The sequence below is a fragment of the Ursus americanus genome, chromosome 6 (assembly GCF_024610735.1).
Source record: "Ursus americanus isolate L20-20 chromosome 6, mUrsAme1.1.p, whole genome shotgun sequence".
Taxonomy (NCBI): domain Eukaryota; kingdom Metazoa; phylum Chordata; class Mammalia; order Carnivora; family Ursidae; genus Ursus; species Ursus americanus.
This window is the reverse complement of record NC_142132.1, coordinates 79,152,288-79,172,976: the sequence shown is the minus strand read 5'-3', so window position 1 is coordinate 79,172,976 and position 20,689 is coordinate 79,152,288. Positions and strand designations below refer to the sequence as shown.

Genomic DNA, 20,689 nt, shown 5'->3' with positions numbered 1-20,689 from the left:
CCTTGCTGGTGGGAATATAAAATGGTTTGGACATTGTGGAAAACGGTTTGTCAGTTCCTCAATAAATTATACATAGAATTACAAGATGACCAAAATATCCCCCTCCTATATACCCAAAACAATTGAAAACATGTGTTCAAACAAAACTGTGTCCACAAATGTTCATAGAAGCACTGTTCACAATAACTAAAGGTGGAGATAGGCCAAATGTCCAACATGGACATGAATGGATAAAATATGGTATATCCATAAGATGGATTATCATTCACACATAAAAAAGCAATGAATTATACCTCAATTAAAAAATCAGTCATTAAGGGGGCACCTGGGTATTTGGTTAAGTGTTTGACTCTTGATTTCGGCTCAGGTCGTGATCTCGGGGTCCTGGGATCGAGCCCCACACTGGGCTCACCCTCACCCTCTACCCCTCCTCCTGCTCTCTCTCTCTCTCTCTCTCTCTCTCTAAAATAAATAAGCAAATCTTTTTTAAAAAAATCAATTGTTAGGTGAGAAATATGTCTTCAACATATTTCTAATAAGAGGACCCATGGGAAATTATATAGAAATACATATATTAAACATTTGAAGGACAAAAAAAGAAAGCAATGAAGTATTGATAAATTCTACAATGTGGATAAACCTTGAAAACATTGTGCTGAGAGAAACCAGACACAAAGGCTACATCTTGAATAATTCTACTCATATGAAATATCTCGAATAGGCAAATCCATCGAGGCAGAAAGCAGATAAGTGTTTGCTTATCTGGCTACTACTAATGTCGTGTGTATTTTACCACACACACAAAAGAAGAGATTGGATGGCAAGTAAGGACACAAAAAAATGCCGAACATCTTTGGTCATTAGGGAAATGTAAATGAAAACTAAAATGAGATGCCATGACACACCTACTAGAATGGCTCAAATCAAAAACTCTGAAGGTGCCAAGTGCTGGTGAGGACATAGATGGTGCAAAATGGCAGCAGCCCCTTTGGAAAACACTGTCACAGTTTCTTACGAAGTTAAATACACACTTACCATCTGACCCAAGGACCCCACTCTTAGGGATTTACCCAAGAGAAATGAAGACATACGTCCAGATAAAAATTTATTTGCAAATGTTCATCGATCGCCGTTTTGTCAACAATTGCCCCAAATCTCAAAATAACCCAAATATTCATCACCTGATACCTGGACAAAAGGTTGTACATCCATAAATGAAAAACTACTCAGGAATAAAATGAAACAAGCAGCTACTTCATGAGTGACCCTCAGAAGCATTATCTAAGTGAAAGAAACCATACTCAAAGGCTATCTGTCATATCCTTCTACCCGTATGGCTTCCTGGAATAGGCAAAACTGTAGGGACAGAAAATCGATCAATGGCACGTATTGCATGGTGCACTGGGTGTTATACGCAACTAATGAATCATTGAACTTTACATCAGAAACCAGGGATGTACTGTATGGTGACTAACATAATATAATAAAAAAACATTAAAATTTAAAAAAAAAGAAAAGAAAATCGATCAATGGTCTCCAGGGGCTGTGACTAGGAGAAGGGGATGAACTACAAAGAGGCACAAGGGAAATTTGGGGGGACGACAGAAACGTTCTCTATGTTATTGTTGCAGTAGCTTAACACGGCTGTGTACATTGTTAAAATTGATAGACCAGTACGCATGTGAATTTCACAGTATACAATTTAGCTGACTCAATTTAGCTGACTTTTCAAACCACTTGTTTTTTATCCTCCATTATCGTCTTTCTGAGGAGCAGAAGCATTGATTCTTCTACTTTCACAGCATTAGAAGTAGGAAGGAGGTTGTTTTGTATCTGAAGATCAAAATGGTGACAGTCTTTGAGCTAAAATCTCACAGGCAAACTAAAAGCCGTGGGGTTCGTTCAGAACAAGTGAGGACCAGAAAGAAATAATGGTCATGTTTCTGGGTCATCAAGAAAAGGAAAGGAAATGGAGTGGGAGAAGGGACAAGGAAGGATTGAATTGGTGGGGCACTAGGCTGCTGTTAAATGGGGGAGAAGTGGTGATGAGGCCACTCGAGTAGGAAAGATGATTTTACCTTCATGTCTAGACGCACAGATCAGAAGCGTTTTTGGCCCTCTGCGTCCTAGGATCCCAAGCAATTGGATCCTTTGAGAGACTGTGGCACAACATTTATATTTAGATGAAAACAAGAGGATCCCACTCTGTTAGATCACCTTGTGGCTACAAAATGGCGCCTGTCCCCCCAGCACCCCAGGCAGGCTCGCCGAGTGCTAGAACACAACATATTTGAAGAGTTAATGCATGAATATACTAAAACTTGCTGAAGGGCAGGAGAATTTCCTATTAAATTAAAAACTCTAAAGGGGACTCTAATACGACCATTGTTCTGTCTGTTATTACTGCGAGAGTACTAGAGAAAACAGTAGCTCATTCTTTATTGTGTGCTTGTGAACAACTCCTCGTCGAAATAGACTGACTCCTCCAGTGCTTTCAGGACTTTGAAAGATAGATCTAAACAGATTCAACGTAGACCTCAGGAATCGAATATACGATTTCAGCAAAGTATGTCCTTCACAATTCAAGCCCCACTAAAGCTGCTACGTGGACCATATAATTGATTTGTGGCGCTTTCTGCCCCATGGTTTATTAAACTAGAAGAGACAAATACCAGTAAAGCGAAAAGCTCCACTGAGAATTGACCAAACCACATCACTTTCTTCACACCTAGAGTATTCCAACCAATAGTAATTTTACAGCGGCTCTCCATAGTCCCAGACACAGCTCTGCAGCCAGGAGCCCACAGCACAAGCAAACCTTTCCCTACAGCACAACAAAGAAACGGGTTTATGAAATCACCATTAAATATAATAGAACACTGGAGAGATGTGTCGAACAGAGGCAAGAGGACAGAATGCATAAGAACCAATTAACCATGTACCGTCTCTGCAGGAAAGCACCCAGTTGCTGATGAAGCTCTTTATGAAGACGAAGGAATGGAACATAGGATGATATGGGGCTGAAAGCCTCAAACACCAGTGGCCACAAGAAATGCAATTTTTTTTAAGGAAATACACCTAAAAATAGACTAAGTGGAATAATCAGCCCTCCCATTTGTCATTATTAGCCCAGTTCTCAGTATCACTTATCCTAAATAATACACAACGTATGGTTAAGAAATAACCCGTACCATCACTTGTCTTAATAACACGGCAAATACATTCCATATGTGTAGGACCTCGGGCTGTGCCACAAGCATCTGAACACAGAGAGTGGACTGTTCGAAGAGAGAATTTTTAAAAGATACAGACATAAATTGGCTAGGTCACCCAGAAGAATGGGTTTCTTTCCTCCCTGACACCTAGAACTTTCTAGAATGCATTCCCCGTGTCCCAGGAAAGAAAGTCATTTAAAGGAGTATTTAGACTTTATGCCTGTGGAGACTCACTGCCGCTTTGACGTGAACTGGAAACATCGTGGACTGTGTCACTATGGTCCCAGTTTTTAAAATAAAGACAAATTCTGTATGTGCTATCATGCACATGCGTGCACACACACGTTCACATGTACATGCTGGTCTAGTTCTGTCTTACACACTTTTCAGGGTGTTCTTCACAGTACCATTTTATGAGGCGAGGAGGAATTGTCTGGGTAGGAAACCGTCTTTACTTGCTGTTTGAAATTCGGGCTGCGTCCGATGCTTCGGGTGCCTTTGCCTGGGGGGCTACAATAACTGGGCCACAGGCAGCGAATCCCGCTTTCTGGACGTCAGAGAAAGGCGCATAGGCACCCGGCGGGTTGTCTCCTGCACAGTGCTAGTGATGGGGACCTGAGTTAGAATGGGCAGGTGTCGAGGGCGAGGACACAGAAGGAGGTAAATAACAGGATGATTCCGGAGGTCCAGGAACACTTAGAGACTGAAACACTAAAGAACATTATCATCATAGAGGGAAAATAAAGTTCCTCCACGTTTAAACGCCACTCGAACACAGAGAATTTAAAACTTTCAAAAGTTTGCATCTGTTTTTTGGTGGGCCCACGTGCACACATCCTTCGAGCAAACATTTATTCAACACCAGCTGCGTACGATGGAGTAGGAGATGCAGGGAATATGAAAATGAAAAAAAAAACCCTCAAACAAAACAAAACAACCCTCATAGCTCACTGTTTCTGAGGACTTAACAAGGCTTTTAAATAACAAATATTTCTCACCAAATTGCAATTTGGTGAGTTAAGTGTAGAAGAATCAGCAACATTTTATGGCATTTTCATTAGTCCCCAAAGGGACTTGAAAAAAAAAAAGGGATAGAAACATTACACTTTTAATTTGGCCCATAGAACACATTTTTTTTTCCTCAAGAAAAAAAAGTGCTGAGGGGTTGATAATATTTTTCACCCCTGACCCATCACTGAAGTCTCATCCTTTCAGAGTGCTGGGCTGGATCCCCATCTATAAAGATGTAAACAGACGTTTCCACTAACATGAGCACAAGCCCTGGTCTCTCGTCTGTTTGTTTACATTTCTCCCTATTTTTGTAAACAGGCGTATGATAGATGCTTCAAACCAGTGCCTTGGGGACGTGGTAGGAATGGGGAAATATATCCGTAGAATCAACACAGGCCACATTTTCTCTCTAGCCTCATGCAGTTTGAAGGTAGGCATTTACTGTGCATTCGATGAAGCCTTTTGCCCGCAAGTCGGATTTTTCTCTACAGCCTTATGTTTCCTACCTGAGTAGAGTATCTGCAGATGAACAGAGGAGGGATGTGGTACCCCAGATTCTAGTTCTACCTAGATGAATGTTTGGATGGAAGAGGGATTGCCCAAGTATCTGGGAAATGAGTCGTACACAAGATTTTATTCCATTTTTTTAAATTACTCATCCACTCACCAAGTCCAAACCAAGGTTATGCAGTGTTACCTGAGATTACTGGTGGTTTCTCAAAGCCGCCCTCTGCTCCCCCGCCTCCCACCCCCTTTATGGAAAGCATTCCTCGGGCTGAGCATCTCAGCGCTCTGAACCACAGCTAGCACCTCGCCCCACAGCAGCGGTTCCACGCGTTTTTATTTCATGGACCAGTAAAATCCCTCTAAATGAACCAGTATAGTAATGTTATCTTTGCATCCTGCAGTTAAGAATTTAAAAAGCAAAAACACGGCCACAAGAATTTAATGGAACGAATAACCAAAAAAAAAAAAATAGTAAAGATATAACCTCATACATAACCAGTTTATAAATAGAATACATTTCGCTCTGTGAAAAAGCTCATAATTCTCCTTATTTTTTCTCTTCTTGCCATAGATGGACTTTTGGGAACCACTACCTTCAAGCTTTGCATCGGGGCCATAAAAGAATAAGTTAACCAAATATTCAGTTTCTGCTGTTTATGTACCATGGCATGGGCTCAAGTTTGTACTGGCTGCAGAGCAGAGGAAGGGAGGAAATGTATGACCCAGCCCCAGACCTACCGTCTCAGCCTTTCTAGCTGTTCGTATTGCTAGTGTGGCCAGTACCTCAGAAGGAGACTCTTCCTGAGAGTTCGCCCCAGTCAAGTTAGTGTGCGACCAGGAGACAGTACCTTTCCCTGCGCTCCAGGAACAATGGGAGGCAAGAGTCACCCTCCAACACTGGAATTGTTAGAAATCAATTTTTAAAAAATTCAGTGTGATTATCAAAAACACAAGGGGGGGCTAACACATCTCCATTTGTCCAGACTCAGGCACACCCAAGTCCAATTAACGTGACCCTCAGGAATGTAAGGCAACATAAGAAAGCCATAAAATTACTCAGTCTTTTATAGCACCTGGGTTGTTTTGTTTTGTTTTTAATGTGAATTATTTCAACTGTAAATGAGAACGAGGAAATCAGTGTCATGGGAAATAGTATTGGTTTCGGACATGTTAATGGTTTCAAGTGATCCGGGTAAATTTCCTCACAAGCAAAGAGGAAAGCTTAGCAAATAGGAAGATCTGAAGAAAAAACCCGAAAATCTCCAGAGGTGCCTTTCTTCAGGGCCGACAGTGGTTGTCACGGCAGCCTTAACAACTGTTGGGTTTTCCGCCTTGGTCAGCTCTTCAGCAAACCTGTCAGTGCTGATGAAGAAATCACAAAGACATTTTCCCCTCAGTGAAATGATGAATCGATGAAGAAGGCTACATCCTGGATACTTTAAATTTAGATCAAAATGGTGTCTTTTAGGGGGTCTGGGTGGCTCAGTCAGTTAAGCTTCTGCCTTCGGCTCAGGTCATGATCCCCGGGTCCTGGGATCGAGTCTTGCGTCAGGCTCCCTGCTCAGTGGAGAGTCTGCTTCTCCCTCTGCCCCACCTCCCCTTGTGCTCTCTCTCACTCTCAAATAAATAAATAAATTAAAAAAAATTCTGATAAGGGCGCCTGGGTGGCTTAGTTGGTTAAGCGTGTGCCTTCGGCTCAGGTCAGGATCCCAGGGTCCTAGGATCCAGCCCCGCATTGGGCTCCCCGCTCAGCGGGGAGTCTGCTTCTCCCTCTCCCTCTGCTGCTCCCCCTGCTTCTGCTCTCTCTTTCACTGTCTCTCACAAATAAATAAATAAAATCTTTTTAAAAATGGTCTTTTAGGAGCAACGGTTCCCCAGGCCCTCTGTCTTAGAGGAAGAAGTGTAAGCCCCAGACTTCAGGCTACAGAGGTGTCAGCAGATGCAGAGGGGGGACGTCCGTTGTGCTGGTCACTTTACTATGATGCGTATTGTTTGTGTGAGTGCTCCAGTCAGAGTTCCATAGGTTTCGAATTGTCTGCTCCAACCCTACTTTTCCCACGAGCCCTGATAGTTACAATGCTCAATTTTGTAGTACTGTGGCCGGAGCCAAGACACCTGCCTTATTTTCACAGGGCAGTCTAAGCCCCCATGTGACCCATGGAGGGACGTTAAGAATTAAGGGCTGGGGATGGTTATTAGAAGGTTATTAGAAGAAATGAGAAGTGGGCATCCTGCATCATCTAGAGGAAATGACTTCTGATGTGCTTTTAATTCTTGGCTCTGAAACATGTCTGGTTTGGACAAAGGCAATGCATCAGACTCTCCTGGCTTCATGAGAAAAGAGGAAAAAAAAACAGTGAAGACTAATTAATTCGCTTATTTATAATTACATGGTTGCTCCGCAGGCTTCGAATCCAGGATAGATTTATAGGATTTCTCTCGAGTGCCAACTCCGATTGACTGGTAGCGATCTGCCTGAAGCCATCAGGTGGGGAGGACGCTCCCGCCATGTCCAGGCTCGGTGGGAAAGAATGCCACAACCCATTAGTGACATTTGTCCAGAGATGCGGCACCGGTGTCACCCCGATTGCAGGGGTGAGGAGACAAATGGGCTGGGAAGACAACCACGTGTGGTCCTGGAATCCATACGTTGACCTTTGGAAAAGAACAAATCAATTCTCCAATAATGAGTCTGTCTCTGTGGGTTCTCCTGAGACTGCTCCTTTGGGTGAACTGAGAACACAGAGGGTTTAAACCAGAAACACTGAAGACACTGGTATAGGGACCCCAAGACGCTGTGACCAGAAAAGGCCCTGCTTCAAGGATCCTGCCCCTCATTATCTTTGGACTTGTTACGCATTTACTCATATTAAGTACTCGTCATACTTCACCCCTTCCCCCATTTTTTAAATTAGTTTCAGGGGTAGAATTTAGTGATTCATCAGTTGTATACAATACCAGTGCTCATTCCATCCAGTGCCCTCCTTAATTCCCACCACCCCGCCCCCTTACCCCATTTTATATTTGCCATATTTCATTGCTTGTGATATGCCACGGAGTCGGTATACACCAAGACAGTCAGGAGGTTGTTTTCACACATGTGAACTCGGCTATTTGCAGTGATTTAACAGTGGGACCACCACTGTAACCCCTTGATATTTTAATTAACAGATTATTTGAAGACCATTTGAGAAAAGAGTATGAGTCCTGGTTGCTGTCTGAAAACCTTTCTTTCCCACCACAGAGAAAGTGCATGACCGGAAGTTGCAAGACAGCTATCAGTGGCTCAGAGAAAATGCCAGAAAGTACGATTCCGTGGAGCATTCATGTAAGAAATGATCTAGGAGGCACAGAGGACAGACTGTGATGTGGGGAGGAGCATGGATGTGGACAACTCGGAGTTAGAGTGGAGGAGTCACGCTACATATGTGAAGACATTTTTGGAAAGGCTTAACCAGTATTCCTCTTTTATTTCCTTTCTAGTTTTGCAAAAGAACTACTTGTAGATAAGTTCAAGAGAACTATTCTAGTAAATATAAAGCTTTGTGTCACGTTACCACCTTTTTTCTTCCTCATTGGTCCATAAAATATTGGTGCCTCTTCCAGTTGACCATGCCTTAGATTCAATGAAATCATCCATGACAAGTGAGGAAATGCAGTAGCAAGAAGCTAATTGTTGAAATGTTGTCCGCATTTTCTTATCAGGTTGGTTGTGCTTCTAGGATTAAAATTGGTGAGACCTCAGTTCTTGTTGCGCCCACGTGGACATGACTTAGTGCTGTATTTCAGAAAGGTTGGTGTTAAGGAACCAAGTCATGGGCTAGACAGCCAACTAGAATGGATTGACCTAAAATATAGCCATGCTTGAGGCCACAGAGCGAGATCGTTCTGCTTGTGTAGATACCTGACAGCCCGAGGACGAGCTTTTGCGGTCAGCTTAGGTATGCACGTCGCCAAGTGTGTCACTGGATTATTTCTTGCTAATTATCACCTTCACTTTCTTGATAATCCCCATTTTGAAGTCACTGTTAGCCTTCTTGTCTGCTCCTCTCTCTTGTCATCTTTAATTTCGGTCTCACACCCACGGAACTCCTTGTGTGTATTTTTACAGCTAATAATCACGAAACAAAGAACCTGCTAGGTTAAACCATATAAAGATGAACAGTACTTAGCATTTCTGACCTACAGAATCAGCAGCTTTGTGTGGTTCCTCTTCATACATGACACACGAGATGTTCACATAAAACAGTTCACAGTCTGAGATGAGAGGACGGCCCTGCATTCGTCGCTATTGAGAGCATTCTAAATACAGTATCTTTTCCATTTGCCTTCCTGCCAGCTCGGTGGGAGCCTCTGAATAACACTTTTCATGTAGATGGTTCCTTATAAAGACCTTCATTTGATCAACTATGTGTAAAGTATTGTCTTTTTCTTTTTTAACTCAATGAACATTCACTGCACACTTCATAGAGGCTAGACACCATCCCCAGCCTTGGATATAAGGACTGGTGCAGCCCAGCCCCTGCTCCTCAAAACATGCAGTCTAGGAAGGGAGACGAATCTGGACATAATTACAGTGCAAAATAACAAGTAACATCACAGATAAAATAACACGCTGTAAAGGTGCTTAACCCTGCCCGGCAGAGCAAGAAGACCTTAGTGCAGGTGACATTGTGCTGCTTCTAGAAGGCTGAGCCATTTCCTTGGCAGCAAAGAGAGGGAATGGTACAACACCCCCCCCGCAGGACAGTTGGTTCAAAGCCCCAGAAACATGACAAAGAAAAGCGTGTTTGAAGCAGCTCTTTGTGAATGTAGACAGGACATGTGGCAATGGTGAGCGAAAGGACAAGACAGGAGGCTTGAGTAAGACTTGGTCTTGGAAGGTCTTCCTTGTGGAGTGAGGAGTTTCTCTTTCATTCTGCAGGTGGAGGGAAGGCCAGAGACACATTCACATGGGATGAAACCACTTGGAAATAAAACTGCTTTTTCTGCTTCAAATGGATACGTCTAGCCCAGTCATCACCTAAGCAGAGAGAAACATCGCAATAGCGACCCCAGAGCATCAGTGAGGGCAGCAAGAGGTTTTTCTGACCAGCCCTGGTGCACATGTGGGCTGACGCCATCTGGATTTCCAAAGGGGTGGCTCAGCCCTGACATCTCTCCTAAACACAGTCACTGAGCTGTGGTTCCTTACTGTGGCTGGAGGCAAAGCCAAAGGCTGCATTACTGCGAGACATCGTGGCTTTGGCAATGGAGGGCTCCCCGGCTGCCGCGCTCTCTCCTTCACTCACGGGGAAGGAGCTTGCCAGCACACACTTCGTGGTTCATATTCTCCTCACTGGGTCATTGCAGAGGGGCGATTACACCTAAATGCAGTTAAGATTGATTTCCTTCCCAAACTGCAGACTGGCTAATCAGCGTCCGGTCTTCCAGCCACGTGACCTGGCATCTGGCATTTAGGAGTCACCAAATGGAATTACACAGCACCAATCGTCAGCTCACCCTGGGCAGAACGTTCTCCCTTCAGCTCCCTCCTGCTCAATACTTGTTAATGTGCAGTAGTGTTATGGTTTATCTGTACAGGGATATCAACAGGACTGTATCAGAACTTGACCACAAATGGAGATTTATGTGTGTGTATGTGTGTAAATTATACACACACACACATATGTATATATGAATACATATGAATGAGTTATCCCATTTATGTGATTTTCTAGGTGCATTAAGCTAAGAGACCACCAAACATTTTTGTTTTGTTTTAAAAATTATACATATATATGTACATGCATTATTTTGTATTATACACATGTGCATAAGTGTATATGTATATGCATGAGTTACCCTGTTTATATGAATTTTCCAGATGCATAAAACTATGAGTGATTATCAAACATTTTTTTGTTTTGTTTCCACCAAGTCTTCATGGAAATGTTTCTGAAAGTGTCAGAAGGGTGAGTTCTAGAGTCTGTGTGCTCTGTTGGAAACTCTGTTTCTTCACCTCCTAGCTCTCTGTCCTTGGGCAGGTGACAATCTTTCTGATTTGCAGTGTTCTCCTCTATAAAATGAGAATAGTGGCAACGCCTCATAGGATGGCTGTGTTCATTAAATGGGTACACATGTAAAGCATTTGTATGCAGCGAACATTCAAGAAATGCTAACAATACTTTATGCATATTAGAACTGGTTCTTGAATATTGGGGCCATCATCATGAGCATTGACGATTGCAGGAAAACAGAGCTGGCACCCTCACGGCCTATTAAGAGTCAGAAAATGATTCGCCCCTCAACTCAATGGCGCCAGACTGCCAAGCTTCCACCCAGTCTTGTCTGGGTTTTGAATGTTTATATAGCATCCCTTGTTTTCAGACTATCAGCTATCACACTCTGAAATCATTAATATGTATAAGAACCTAACAGTTTTATTCTTCCCTTAGTGTTTCACTGGCAAATCAAATAATCCAACCTGTTTAAATTCTACCCAAAGTAGGAATTTAGAGGCACTTGGGTGAATCAGTCAGTTAAGCATCCGACCCCTGATTTCGGCTCAGGTCATGATCTCAGGGTCAAGCCTCTCATCGGGCTCCATGCTGATTGTGGAGCCTTCTTGTCCCTCTCCCTCCCTCTGCTCCACCCCCTTGCACAAGCGCTCTCTCAAATAAATAAATAAATAAACAAACAAAAAATAAAAGAAATCTTTAAAAAATTAAAATAAAGGGGAAATGTAAATGCTCTGACAGAACACCCAAGTCTGTGCTTCAGTGTCCAAACTCTGTGCAGTCTGTTTTAGCCACTCAAGGAACTTGTCAGCCAGTTTCAAGATTATTAGCTATGGAAAGACAAATGCTGCATGAGCTCACTTCTATGCAGAATCTAAACTAGTCAGACTCACAGAAGCAGAAAGTAGAACCGTGAAGGCTAGGAGCTGGTGGGAGGGGGAAATGAGATGTTGGTCCAAGGTACGATGTTTTGGTTACACAGGGTGAGTCCGTCCCGGGGATCTAATGTGCAGCAACATGACTTAGTTACCAATACTGTACTGTGTACTTGAAATTTGCTAAGACGATAGATCATAAAATGATTCACCAGAAAGAAGGGAGGGAGGGAGGAAATGAATGGAAGGGAAAGGCAAAGGGGAACGGGAAGGGAAAGGGAAAGGGAAAGGGAAAGGGAAAGGGAAAGGGAAAGGGAAGGAAGGGAAGGGAACAGAAGGGAAGGGTAAGGAAAGGAAAAGGAAAGGAAGGAAAAATGGTAACAATGTGAGCTGATGGATATATTTGTTAGCTTTATTATGATGATGATTTTACAACGTACACATATGTATATCAAAACATCAAGTTGTACACCATAAATATACACACTTTTTATTTGTCAATTATACTTCATAAAGCTGGGTAAAAAGTCAAATTGCAGTTGAACATAATAAAACTATGGCATAATTTTTCAGTAGGCTCCAGGTGTGGAGTCTTAGGCCGGGCTTGATCTCAAGACCCTGGGATCAAGACCTGAGCTGAGATCAAGAGTTGGACACTTAACCGACTGAACCACCCAGGCGCCCCCTATGGTGTAACTTTTAAAGAAGATGATTTGCAGAGTGTATGAAAGATGCTGCTGCTACCAAGTGACCTCCAGAAAAATGAGAGGATGCTCTTAAAATGTAACATCTGTATCTGAGCGACACAGGACTTTAAACATCCCTATCTTTAGCGATTCAACAGAGAAATAATTGTAACTAACCTCCTTTTTAAAGCCAAATATGGCTTAGAAATAAAAAAATCTATGCAACTTGTTCTGGTGTTAAAAAATCGTCCAAGCAGGTACTACTAACTCAGCCTATCTAGGACCGAATCTCAGCCCTATAATCCCAATAACATTTGATACATTTCTTGATTGTGACGGGAGGGTAATTTTTAAATGGACAAATCCTCGTGGGCCTTAGCCTATTATTTTCCATGAAAACATTGTATAAGAGACAAGAACTCCTGCGTTGTAGTCTCTATGAATGGCATCCCTTAAAGTTGTGCAGGGAAGCAACCCCACGTGAGATTGACTTTTTTTTTTTAATAAAGGAAGTGACCTTATTTATTTATTTTTTAAGTAAACTCTACTCCCAACTTGAGGCTCGAACTCATGATCCTGAGATCAAGAATTGCATGGTCTACCAACTGAGCCCCAAGATTGCCTTTATAATAAGTTTGTGTATAATAAGTTTTCTTAGGGGTTTTTGGTGCTCCAGGAGCCAAACTGTCTCAGTGTCCAAGATAACTATGTTCACACACCACTGTCACCCCGTCATTCTTCTGGCTGTGATGGCTTATTAGCAACATCTATCCCAATTTTGAGAATATTTTTCTCCAGGAAATAACCTCTATGCCTTTTTTAGCATTGCAAATTTTATAAATCTGGTTCTATAAAATAAAATAAATCTTCAGCTAATTCTCTCTCCTTTGGCTCATAAGTAGTAAATTCCTTTTTTTATTTTAGTTATAAAAAAAGATTTATTTACTTATATTAGAGAGAGAGAGAGCATGCAAGTCAGGGCAGGGGCAGAGAGAGAGAATCTCAAGCAGACTGCCTGCTCAGTGCTGAGCCCCATGTGGGGGCTCGATCTCACCACCCTGAGATCACAACCTGAGCCGAAACTGAGAGTCAGGCACCCAACTGACTGAGCCACCTAGACGCCCCTTGTAAGTAGTAAATTACACATTTTTAATAGACCTTTGTTTATAAGTATTACACATTTTAATTCTGAAACACTAAATGGCTCTTATCTTACCTCTCAGCCATGTCCCTTCCTCTGATTAGCCCCTTCCTCTACCACACGCACATACACACTATGTGATCAACCCCACAGTTCCGAAAACACACTTTGTTCTCTCTTGCCCATGGACTTTGGGGCCTTTATGCTTGCTGATCATTCTCTTTGGAAAGCCCTATCCCTGTTTCGTCAACTCCTATGCGTCCATCAGAACTCAAGTGAAATGACCCATCCTCTTCCCTTTGAAGGCTTCTGTATCCAGGTGTGCTGGGTTGGACACCTCCCCCGTGTTCCCATAGCGCCCTCTTATTCACCCTGTCTTAGCCCTTAGACGCTGTCTTATGCCCACACTCTGTGTTGAACTGGAAACTCCTTAAGGATACAGTCCTTATCCCTTTTCTGTTTCCCTTGTCTAGCACGTAGAAAGGACTCCATCATTGGTAAATGACTTCATGAATATCATTTCCCCCTTATAAAAAAAATGAAACAAAACAAAACACTGTATTTCCAACTAATTGAGCCTATCACGGCCTACTAATTTTTAAGTTCAACAACTTCTGATAAGTTTATCAACTAACTGAAAATGTCAACATTTGAGAAAGTCAGCGTGAATACTTGGGTGAGGGGAGGGGCTTAGGGGTCTCGGTTTTGTGAGACCTGGTGATTTCTCCACAGAAAGAGCTCTTCCCCAGGTGGGTGTTGACATCACAGCACAAGAGGGCCGAGAACGTCAACCACAGTGCTTTTGTGTTGTTTATTTTTTTTTTTAACCTTTTCAGGTTACAGAGCCTGCTGCCCACTCTCATGGCCAGTTGACTCTGCATCCCAAACCGTTCCTTGTGTGTGGAGGGGACGCATTCACCGAGTCCAACTTCGATGGCTGCATCACTTCTGCACGGTGTGTTCTAGAAGCTTTAAAGAACCATATTTAGTAACTGTATCTTGTCCTCTGTGTGAGCTTCAGGTTTTTGCTTCCACAAGTTTCTGTTATTGATTATTTTGTTTTCCATTTTGTTGAGAGAAATTACTGGAAAATTTTTCATATGGAGTATAAAATCGATTTTATAATTTTGACAGTTACCACCCATGCTAGAATGAAAATTCCTTGTACCGTGCACCTTTCGCGGTGTTTCTGAATTGCCATGACTACTCCTCGTTAGAGGAAAATAGTGCTTAAGAATAACAAATGACCCTCACAAAAAAGCAGGTCCAATCAAAGTAACAGTTCACGTTCCAAAGCCTTTATTCTCTTGAAAATTTCCATTCCAAATAAAGAATAATTATTATTCAATCCTCATTTTTAATCTTCAAGTATATCCTTGATTCAGTGTTTTTGCCAGTTGCTGAATGGCAAGATTCCCCCAGACTGTGGCTAACAGAGTATAATTTTTGTCTCTCTCTAGTTATTAAATGATCCTGAATCGTAGGTCATAGATGTCATGATTTCTAGGACTATGGTTTGGAGGGCAATTGACTGACAAAGAAACCCCCTCTTCAAGTTTTCACATAATAACCAGAATGCAACTTGACTCTCCAAGTCATATCATAGTTTTTAACCTTAAAAAAAATATTCAGTCCTCACATGAAAGGTAAAAATTAAATAGAAGCTGAGAGAAAATATGTCGATCTTTACCTCTTGCTCTATCCAATGGCTGGTGCTCTTACCTTCGTGTGGTCTCTGGGATGTGCTGTGGCATTTAGACTGTGTTGAGTTTACTGAATTTAATACAACAAGAAAATTTACTGAACTGGAAAATAGATGCACTTAAAATAGTTCAATATTTGCCAACTTAGTGGTTCAGCGTATCACCCACATGCTTCAGTGACCCACCTGCTTCCCATCACTCGCTGGCTGGACAGAAATGGATCCCCGCCTTCGAAACCAGCTCCCTGTCGCCAAAGGAAAAGGGAACTGCATGTGATTTCTGGTTGATGAGATGACCGATATTGAAATTTCTTTCATCATTTTGGCCCGTATTTGATTAACATTTGTCTTCCTTTGGGTTTTACCCTCGAAGCATGGCAGAAAAGACATTCAGATGTGCTAACTATCTTGTGTTTACCTAATGCCAATCTGGAGCTATTGGACTGAGCACCTCCTTAAGCCTTAAGAACAATTGTTCTATTCGTCTCCTGAGCCCCCAACCTCCGAAGAAAAGAGCAGAGAAGGGCTTGTGAAGAGGGGTGAATGACTTAGAGAAAAGATTCGTCTAAGTCGTTACTGATGACTTGTAATATCTACTCCTTCTAATTTCCTAATAATTCCGCATCTGTTTTGAGAAATAAATCTGTGGCATGTACGGGAAAAGACTCAAGTCTGCTTACTGTGTAGATCGTCGTTACTTTGCTATTTGAGTCGTTCTGAAAACTCATTTTACGTGTCGATCCATCTCCTGGAGGAAAAGGCCAATTTCCTGTGGCTCGAATAAGAAAATAAAATGTATCCACTGTCTGTGTTCTTTATTTTTGTTCACCTCTCTCCCTTCAGAAACTGAAACGGGTAGAGAAATATCTTGTGATGGAAGCCATCCCGGAGGGCCAGGAAACTCCATGGCCAGGATGCCCTGGAAGGCCCAGGGAGAGGGCGTCCGGTGCCCCTGGGAAGGAGGCATCGGCCGCCTTTGGAGCAGTTGCCGAGGGGGATGTATGTCAGCCTGCAGGACCACACAGCTCCGTGGTATTTCCAGACAAGAACTCTTATTAAATCAAGCCAGCCAAGGAAAGCTGCTCTGTTTTGAAAGGAGCCTATTTAAGTGAGAAACGGCTGGAGCAGTGGGGTGATTTAATACTTGTTAGCTGATAAATATAGGCTTCGCCAGAATAAAACTTTATGATGCAGTGTTGAAAAGCTTAATTACTAAACCGTCTATGCGGATCTTTCTTGCCCAGGCAGCAAGGGTGGCAAATTATAGCAGCGGAATAGTATTTTTCACCTTTGGGCATTTCTGAAGGGGAGAAGTATGTCTAAAAACATCGAGAAAGCAGTAATAATCCCAGACCAGATATTACTGAGGGAAAAAAAACCACTTCCTTGAGTCACCAAGCCTTCTGTGCAAAATGCCATCATCCCCACCCCCCGCCTACCCACTACGTTGTTAAGTAAAACGAACAAGGTCAATTTTACATTTATCTGGTATTTTATACTCATCCAAGTACACACATACACATGTATAAAGCGTATACTCGCGTATGTATATGTATACTTACTTGGGAGAGTATATACTTTATATATGACATACATAACGATATGGCGGAAGAGGAGTCCGTGCGTCCGTGACCCATTTCTATTTACAGGGCAGCCCACTGCTGCCAGATGAACGTGGTCACCAAAGCTGAACTGAATATTCCTTGGAGGTACAGTCCCCACCATGCGGCTCTCTCGTGAGGCTTCTAACACTAATGCTGGTGTGATAGATTCAGGCATCTGATAGGGAATAAAGTCTCCATAAGTCTTGGCTAAATGATGGATCTTGCCGTGATCTTCATTAGCTGGCTTATTTCCTTCCTCGGGGGTCGCTCGCCCTGACAGATAGCTGCATCCTGGCAATGCTGAGCTCCAGCACAGGCACGGTTGGCCGAGCGTACACACCCCTGCGTGCCAGTCCTTCCTCTGTGAACCTGTCGGGCTCGTCATTCAAGGTGTCCTTCTCCTGCCCTCTGTCCGTTCTCCCCTTCTGCTTTTTCTCCTGCTTCTTCCTCTGTGTCCAATCCTCCATTCTCAGAAACCTGGAATCCAAGTGCTATCACATCAAGATTCATAGTATTTGTGATTCCTTTTGTGGAATCATAGTATTTGTGATTGTGTTTTAATATATCTTTTTTTCCCCCACCCCTTAAAATTTAAAGCAGCCAATCTGCGTGGTCGGCACCCGCAAAACAGCAGACTGAGACCGTGAGCCGGGTGCGCGCGCCACCAGGCATCTCACGGAACACCGGAATCCCGGTGCGCTCACTGGATCCAGACTGAGACCGGGAGATCCGGGAGCGCGCGCGGGGCAGCTGGCGGCTGGCGGCATTAGAAACACAAAGGACAGAGATGCGCCGGCCCTGGAAGTGAGGGCTGGGACGCCGGGTGTGGGGCGCACATCCCGGGACGCTGCAGGGTTGAGCAGCACCAACAGAAACAGAGTTAAAGTGGCCAGAACATTAGTAGAGAACGGGCCGCAATCCCACTGTTCTGTGACAGAGGCTGAAATTTGGCCGCTGCTGCTCTGACTCTCAGAAGAGGCACAGCAAACCGCCAGGGAAAGCCGCCAGAGAACAAAAGCCTGGAAATACCGGCTCAGGGAGTGCCCATCCCCATCCCCCCTCGCAGGGGACGCCGAGACTCTACCCAAACATGGCTGCCTGAGTATCGGCGCGGCAGGCCCCTCCCCCAGAACACAGAAGGCAGGCTGAAAAATCAAGAAGCCCACAACCCGGGCGCCTGGGTGGCGCAGTCATTGAGCGCCTGCCTTCGGCTTAGGGCGTGATCCCGGCGTTCCGGAAAGGAGTCCCTCATCGGGCTCCTCCGCTGGGAGCCTGCTTCTTCCTCTCCCACTCCCCTGCTTCTGTTCCCTCTCTCGCTGGTTGGCTGCCACATAAATAAATAAATAAAATCTTTAAAGAAGAAGCCCACATCCCTAAGATCCCTATAAAACAAGGGGCACGGCCTGGGACCCAGTCAATAATTTGGGCTCTGGAAACCCCGCAACCTCTCTTCATCAGAATGACAAGAAGGAGAAGCCCCCCCCAGCAAAGAAAAGACAGTGATTCTGTGGCCTCTGCCACAGAAATAATGGATATGGATGTAACCTAATTATCAGAAATGGAATTCAGAGTAACGATGGTCAAAATGATGAGTAGAATTGAAAAAACTATTAACGAAAAGGTTACTGAGAATATAGAATCCCTAAGGACAGAAATGAGAGCCAATCTGACAGAAATTAAAAATTCTATGAGCCAAATGCAGGCAAAACTAGAGGCTCTGACGGCCAGGGTCGCAGAAGCAGAGGAACGGGTTAGTGAATTGGAGGATGGGTTAATAGAGGAAAAAATGAAAATAGAAGATGGTCTTAAAAAAATCCACGCCCACGAATGTAGGTTACGGGAGATTACTGACTCAATGAAACGATCCAATGTTAGAATCATCGGCATCCCCGAGGGGGTGGAGAAAAACAGAGGTCTAGAAGAGATATTTGAACAAATTGTAGCTGAAAACTTCCCTAATCTAGCAAGGGAAACAAACATTCGTGTCCAAGAGGCAGAGAGGACCCCTCCCAAGCTCAACCATGACAAACCTACGCCACGTCACGTCATAGTGCAATTCACAAATATTAGATGCAAGGATACAGTATTGAAAGCGGCCAGGGCAAAGAAATTTCTCACGTACCAAGGCAAAGGCATCAGAATTACGTCAGACCTGTCTACACAGACCTGGAATGAGAGAAAGGGTTGGGGGAGCATATTTAAAGCTCTTTCAGAGAAAAACATGCAGCCAAGGATCCTTTATCCAGCAAGGCTGTCATTCAGAATTGATGGAGAAATAAAGACATTTCAGAATCGCCAGTCACTAACCAATTTCGTAACCACGAAACCAGCCCTACAGGAGATATTACGGGGGGTTCTATAAAAGTAAAAAGGCCCCAAGAGTGATACAGAACAGAAAGTCACAGCCAATACAAACAAAGACTTTACTGGCAACATGGCAACATTAAAATCATATCTCTCAGTAATCAGTCTTAATGTAAATGGTTTGAACCATCCCATAAAACGCCACAGGGTTGCAGATTGGATAAAAAGAAATGACCCATCCATTTGCTGTCTACAAGAGACTCATTTCAAACCCAAAGATGCATTCAGACTGAGAGTAAGGGGATGGAGTACCATCTTTCACGCAAATGGACCTCAGAAGAAAGCTGGGGTAGCAATTCTCATATCAGATAAATTGGATTTTAAACTACAGACTATAGTTAGAGATGCAGAAGGGCACTATATTATTCTTAAGGGAAGTATTCAACAAGTGGATATGACAATTATAAATATATATGCCCCCAACAGGGGAGCAGCAAGATACACAAGCCAACTCTTAACCAGAATAAAGAGACATATAAATAAAAATACACTAATAGTAGGGGACCTCAACACTCCACTATCAGAAATAGACAGAACACCCTGGCAAAAACTAAGCAAAGAATCAAAGGCTTTGAATGCCATACTCGACGAGTTGGACCTCATAGATATATATAGAACACTACACCCCAGAACCAAAGAATACTCATTCTATTCTAATGCCCATGGAACATTCTCAAGAATAGACCATGTTCTGGGACACAAAACAGGTCTCAACCGATACCAAAAGATTGAAATTATCCCCTGCATATTCTCAGACCACAACGCTCTGAAATTGGAACTCAACCACAAGGAAAAATTTGGAAGAAACTCAAACACTTGGAGACTAAGAACCATACTGCTCAGGAATGACTCGATAAACCAGGAAATCAAAAATCAAATTAAACAATTTATGGAGACCAATGAGAATGAAAATACAACAGTCCAAAACCTATGGGATACTGCAAAAGCAGTCCTAAGGGGGAAATACATAGCCATCCAAGCCTCACTCAAAAGAATAGAAAAATCTAAAATGCAGTTTTTATATTCTCACCTCAAGAAGCTGGAACAGCAACAGAGGGACAGGCCTAATCCACGCACGAGGAAGCAGTTGACCAAAATTAGAGCTGAAATCAATCAAGCAGAAACCAGAAGTACAGTAGAGCAGATCAACAGGACTAGAAGCTGGTTCTTTGAGAGAATCAATAAAATTGACAGACCCCTGGCAAGACTTATCCAAAAGAAAAGAGAAAGGACCCAGATTATTAAAATTATGAACGAAAAAGGAGAGGTCACGACGAGCACCATTGAAATTGGAAGGATTATTAGAAATTTTTATCAACAGCTATATGCCAATAAACTAAGCAATCTGGAAGAGATGGAATCCTTCCTGGAAACCTATAAACTACCAAGATTGAAACCGGAAGAAATTGATTCCTTAAACAGGCCAATTAATTATGAAGAAATTGAGTCAGTGATAAACAACCTTCCAAATAACAAAACTCCAGGCCCAGACGGTTTTCCTGGGGAATTCTACCAAACATTCAAAGAAGAAATAATACCTATTCTCCTAAAGCTATTTCAAAAAATAGAAACAGAAGGAAAGCTA

General features: G+C 43.0%; 1 protein-coding gene across 9 annotated transcripts in view; it reads left to right on the top strand.

The window, feature by feature from the left end:
• RNLS (renalase, FAD dependent amine oxidase) overlaps positions 1 to 15,943 on the top strand; it is a 254,192-nt gene extending 238,249 nt beyond the window's left edge. For 4 of the 9 annotated variants that reach the window (XM_087863148.1, XM_087863149.1, XM_045802374.2 and 1 more), the window contains 2 exons: positions 14,271 to 14,389; positions 15,286 to 15,943. In XM_087863148.1, the coding sequence (XP_087719274.1) occupies positions 14,271 to 14,389; positions 15,286 to 15,424 (258 nt within the window). In that variant the 3' untranslated portion in view covers positions 15,425 to 15,943. The other 5 variants (XR_015724878.1, XR_015724879.1, XM_087863146.1 and 2 more) reach the window with 5 other exon arrangements.
• The last annotated feature ends 4,746 nt before the right edge of the window (positions 15,944 to 20,689 follow it).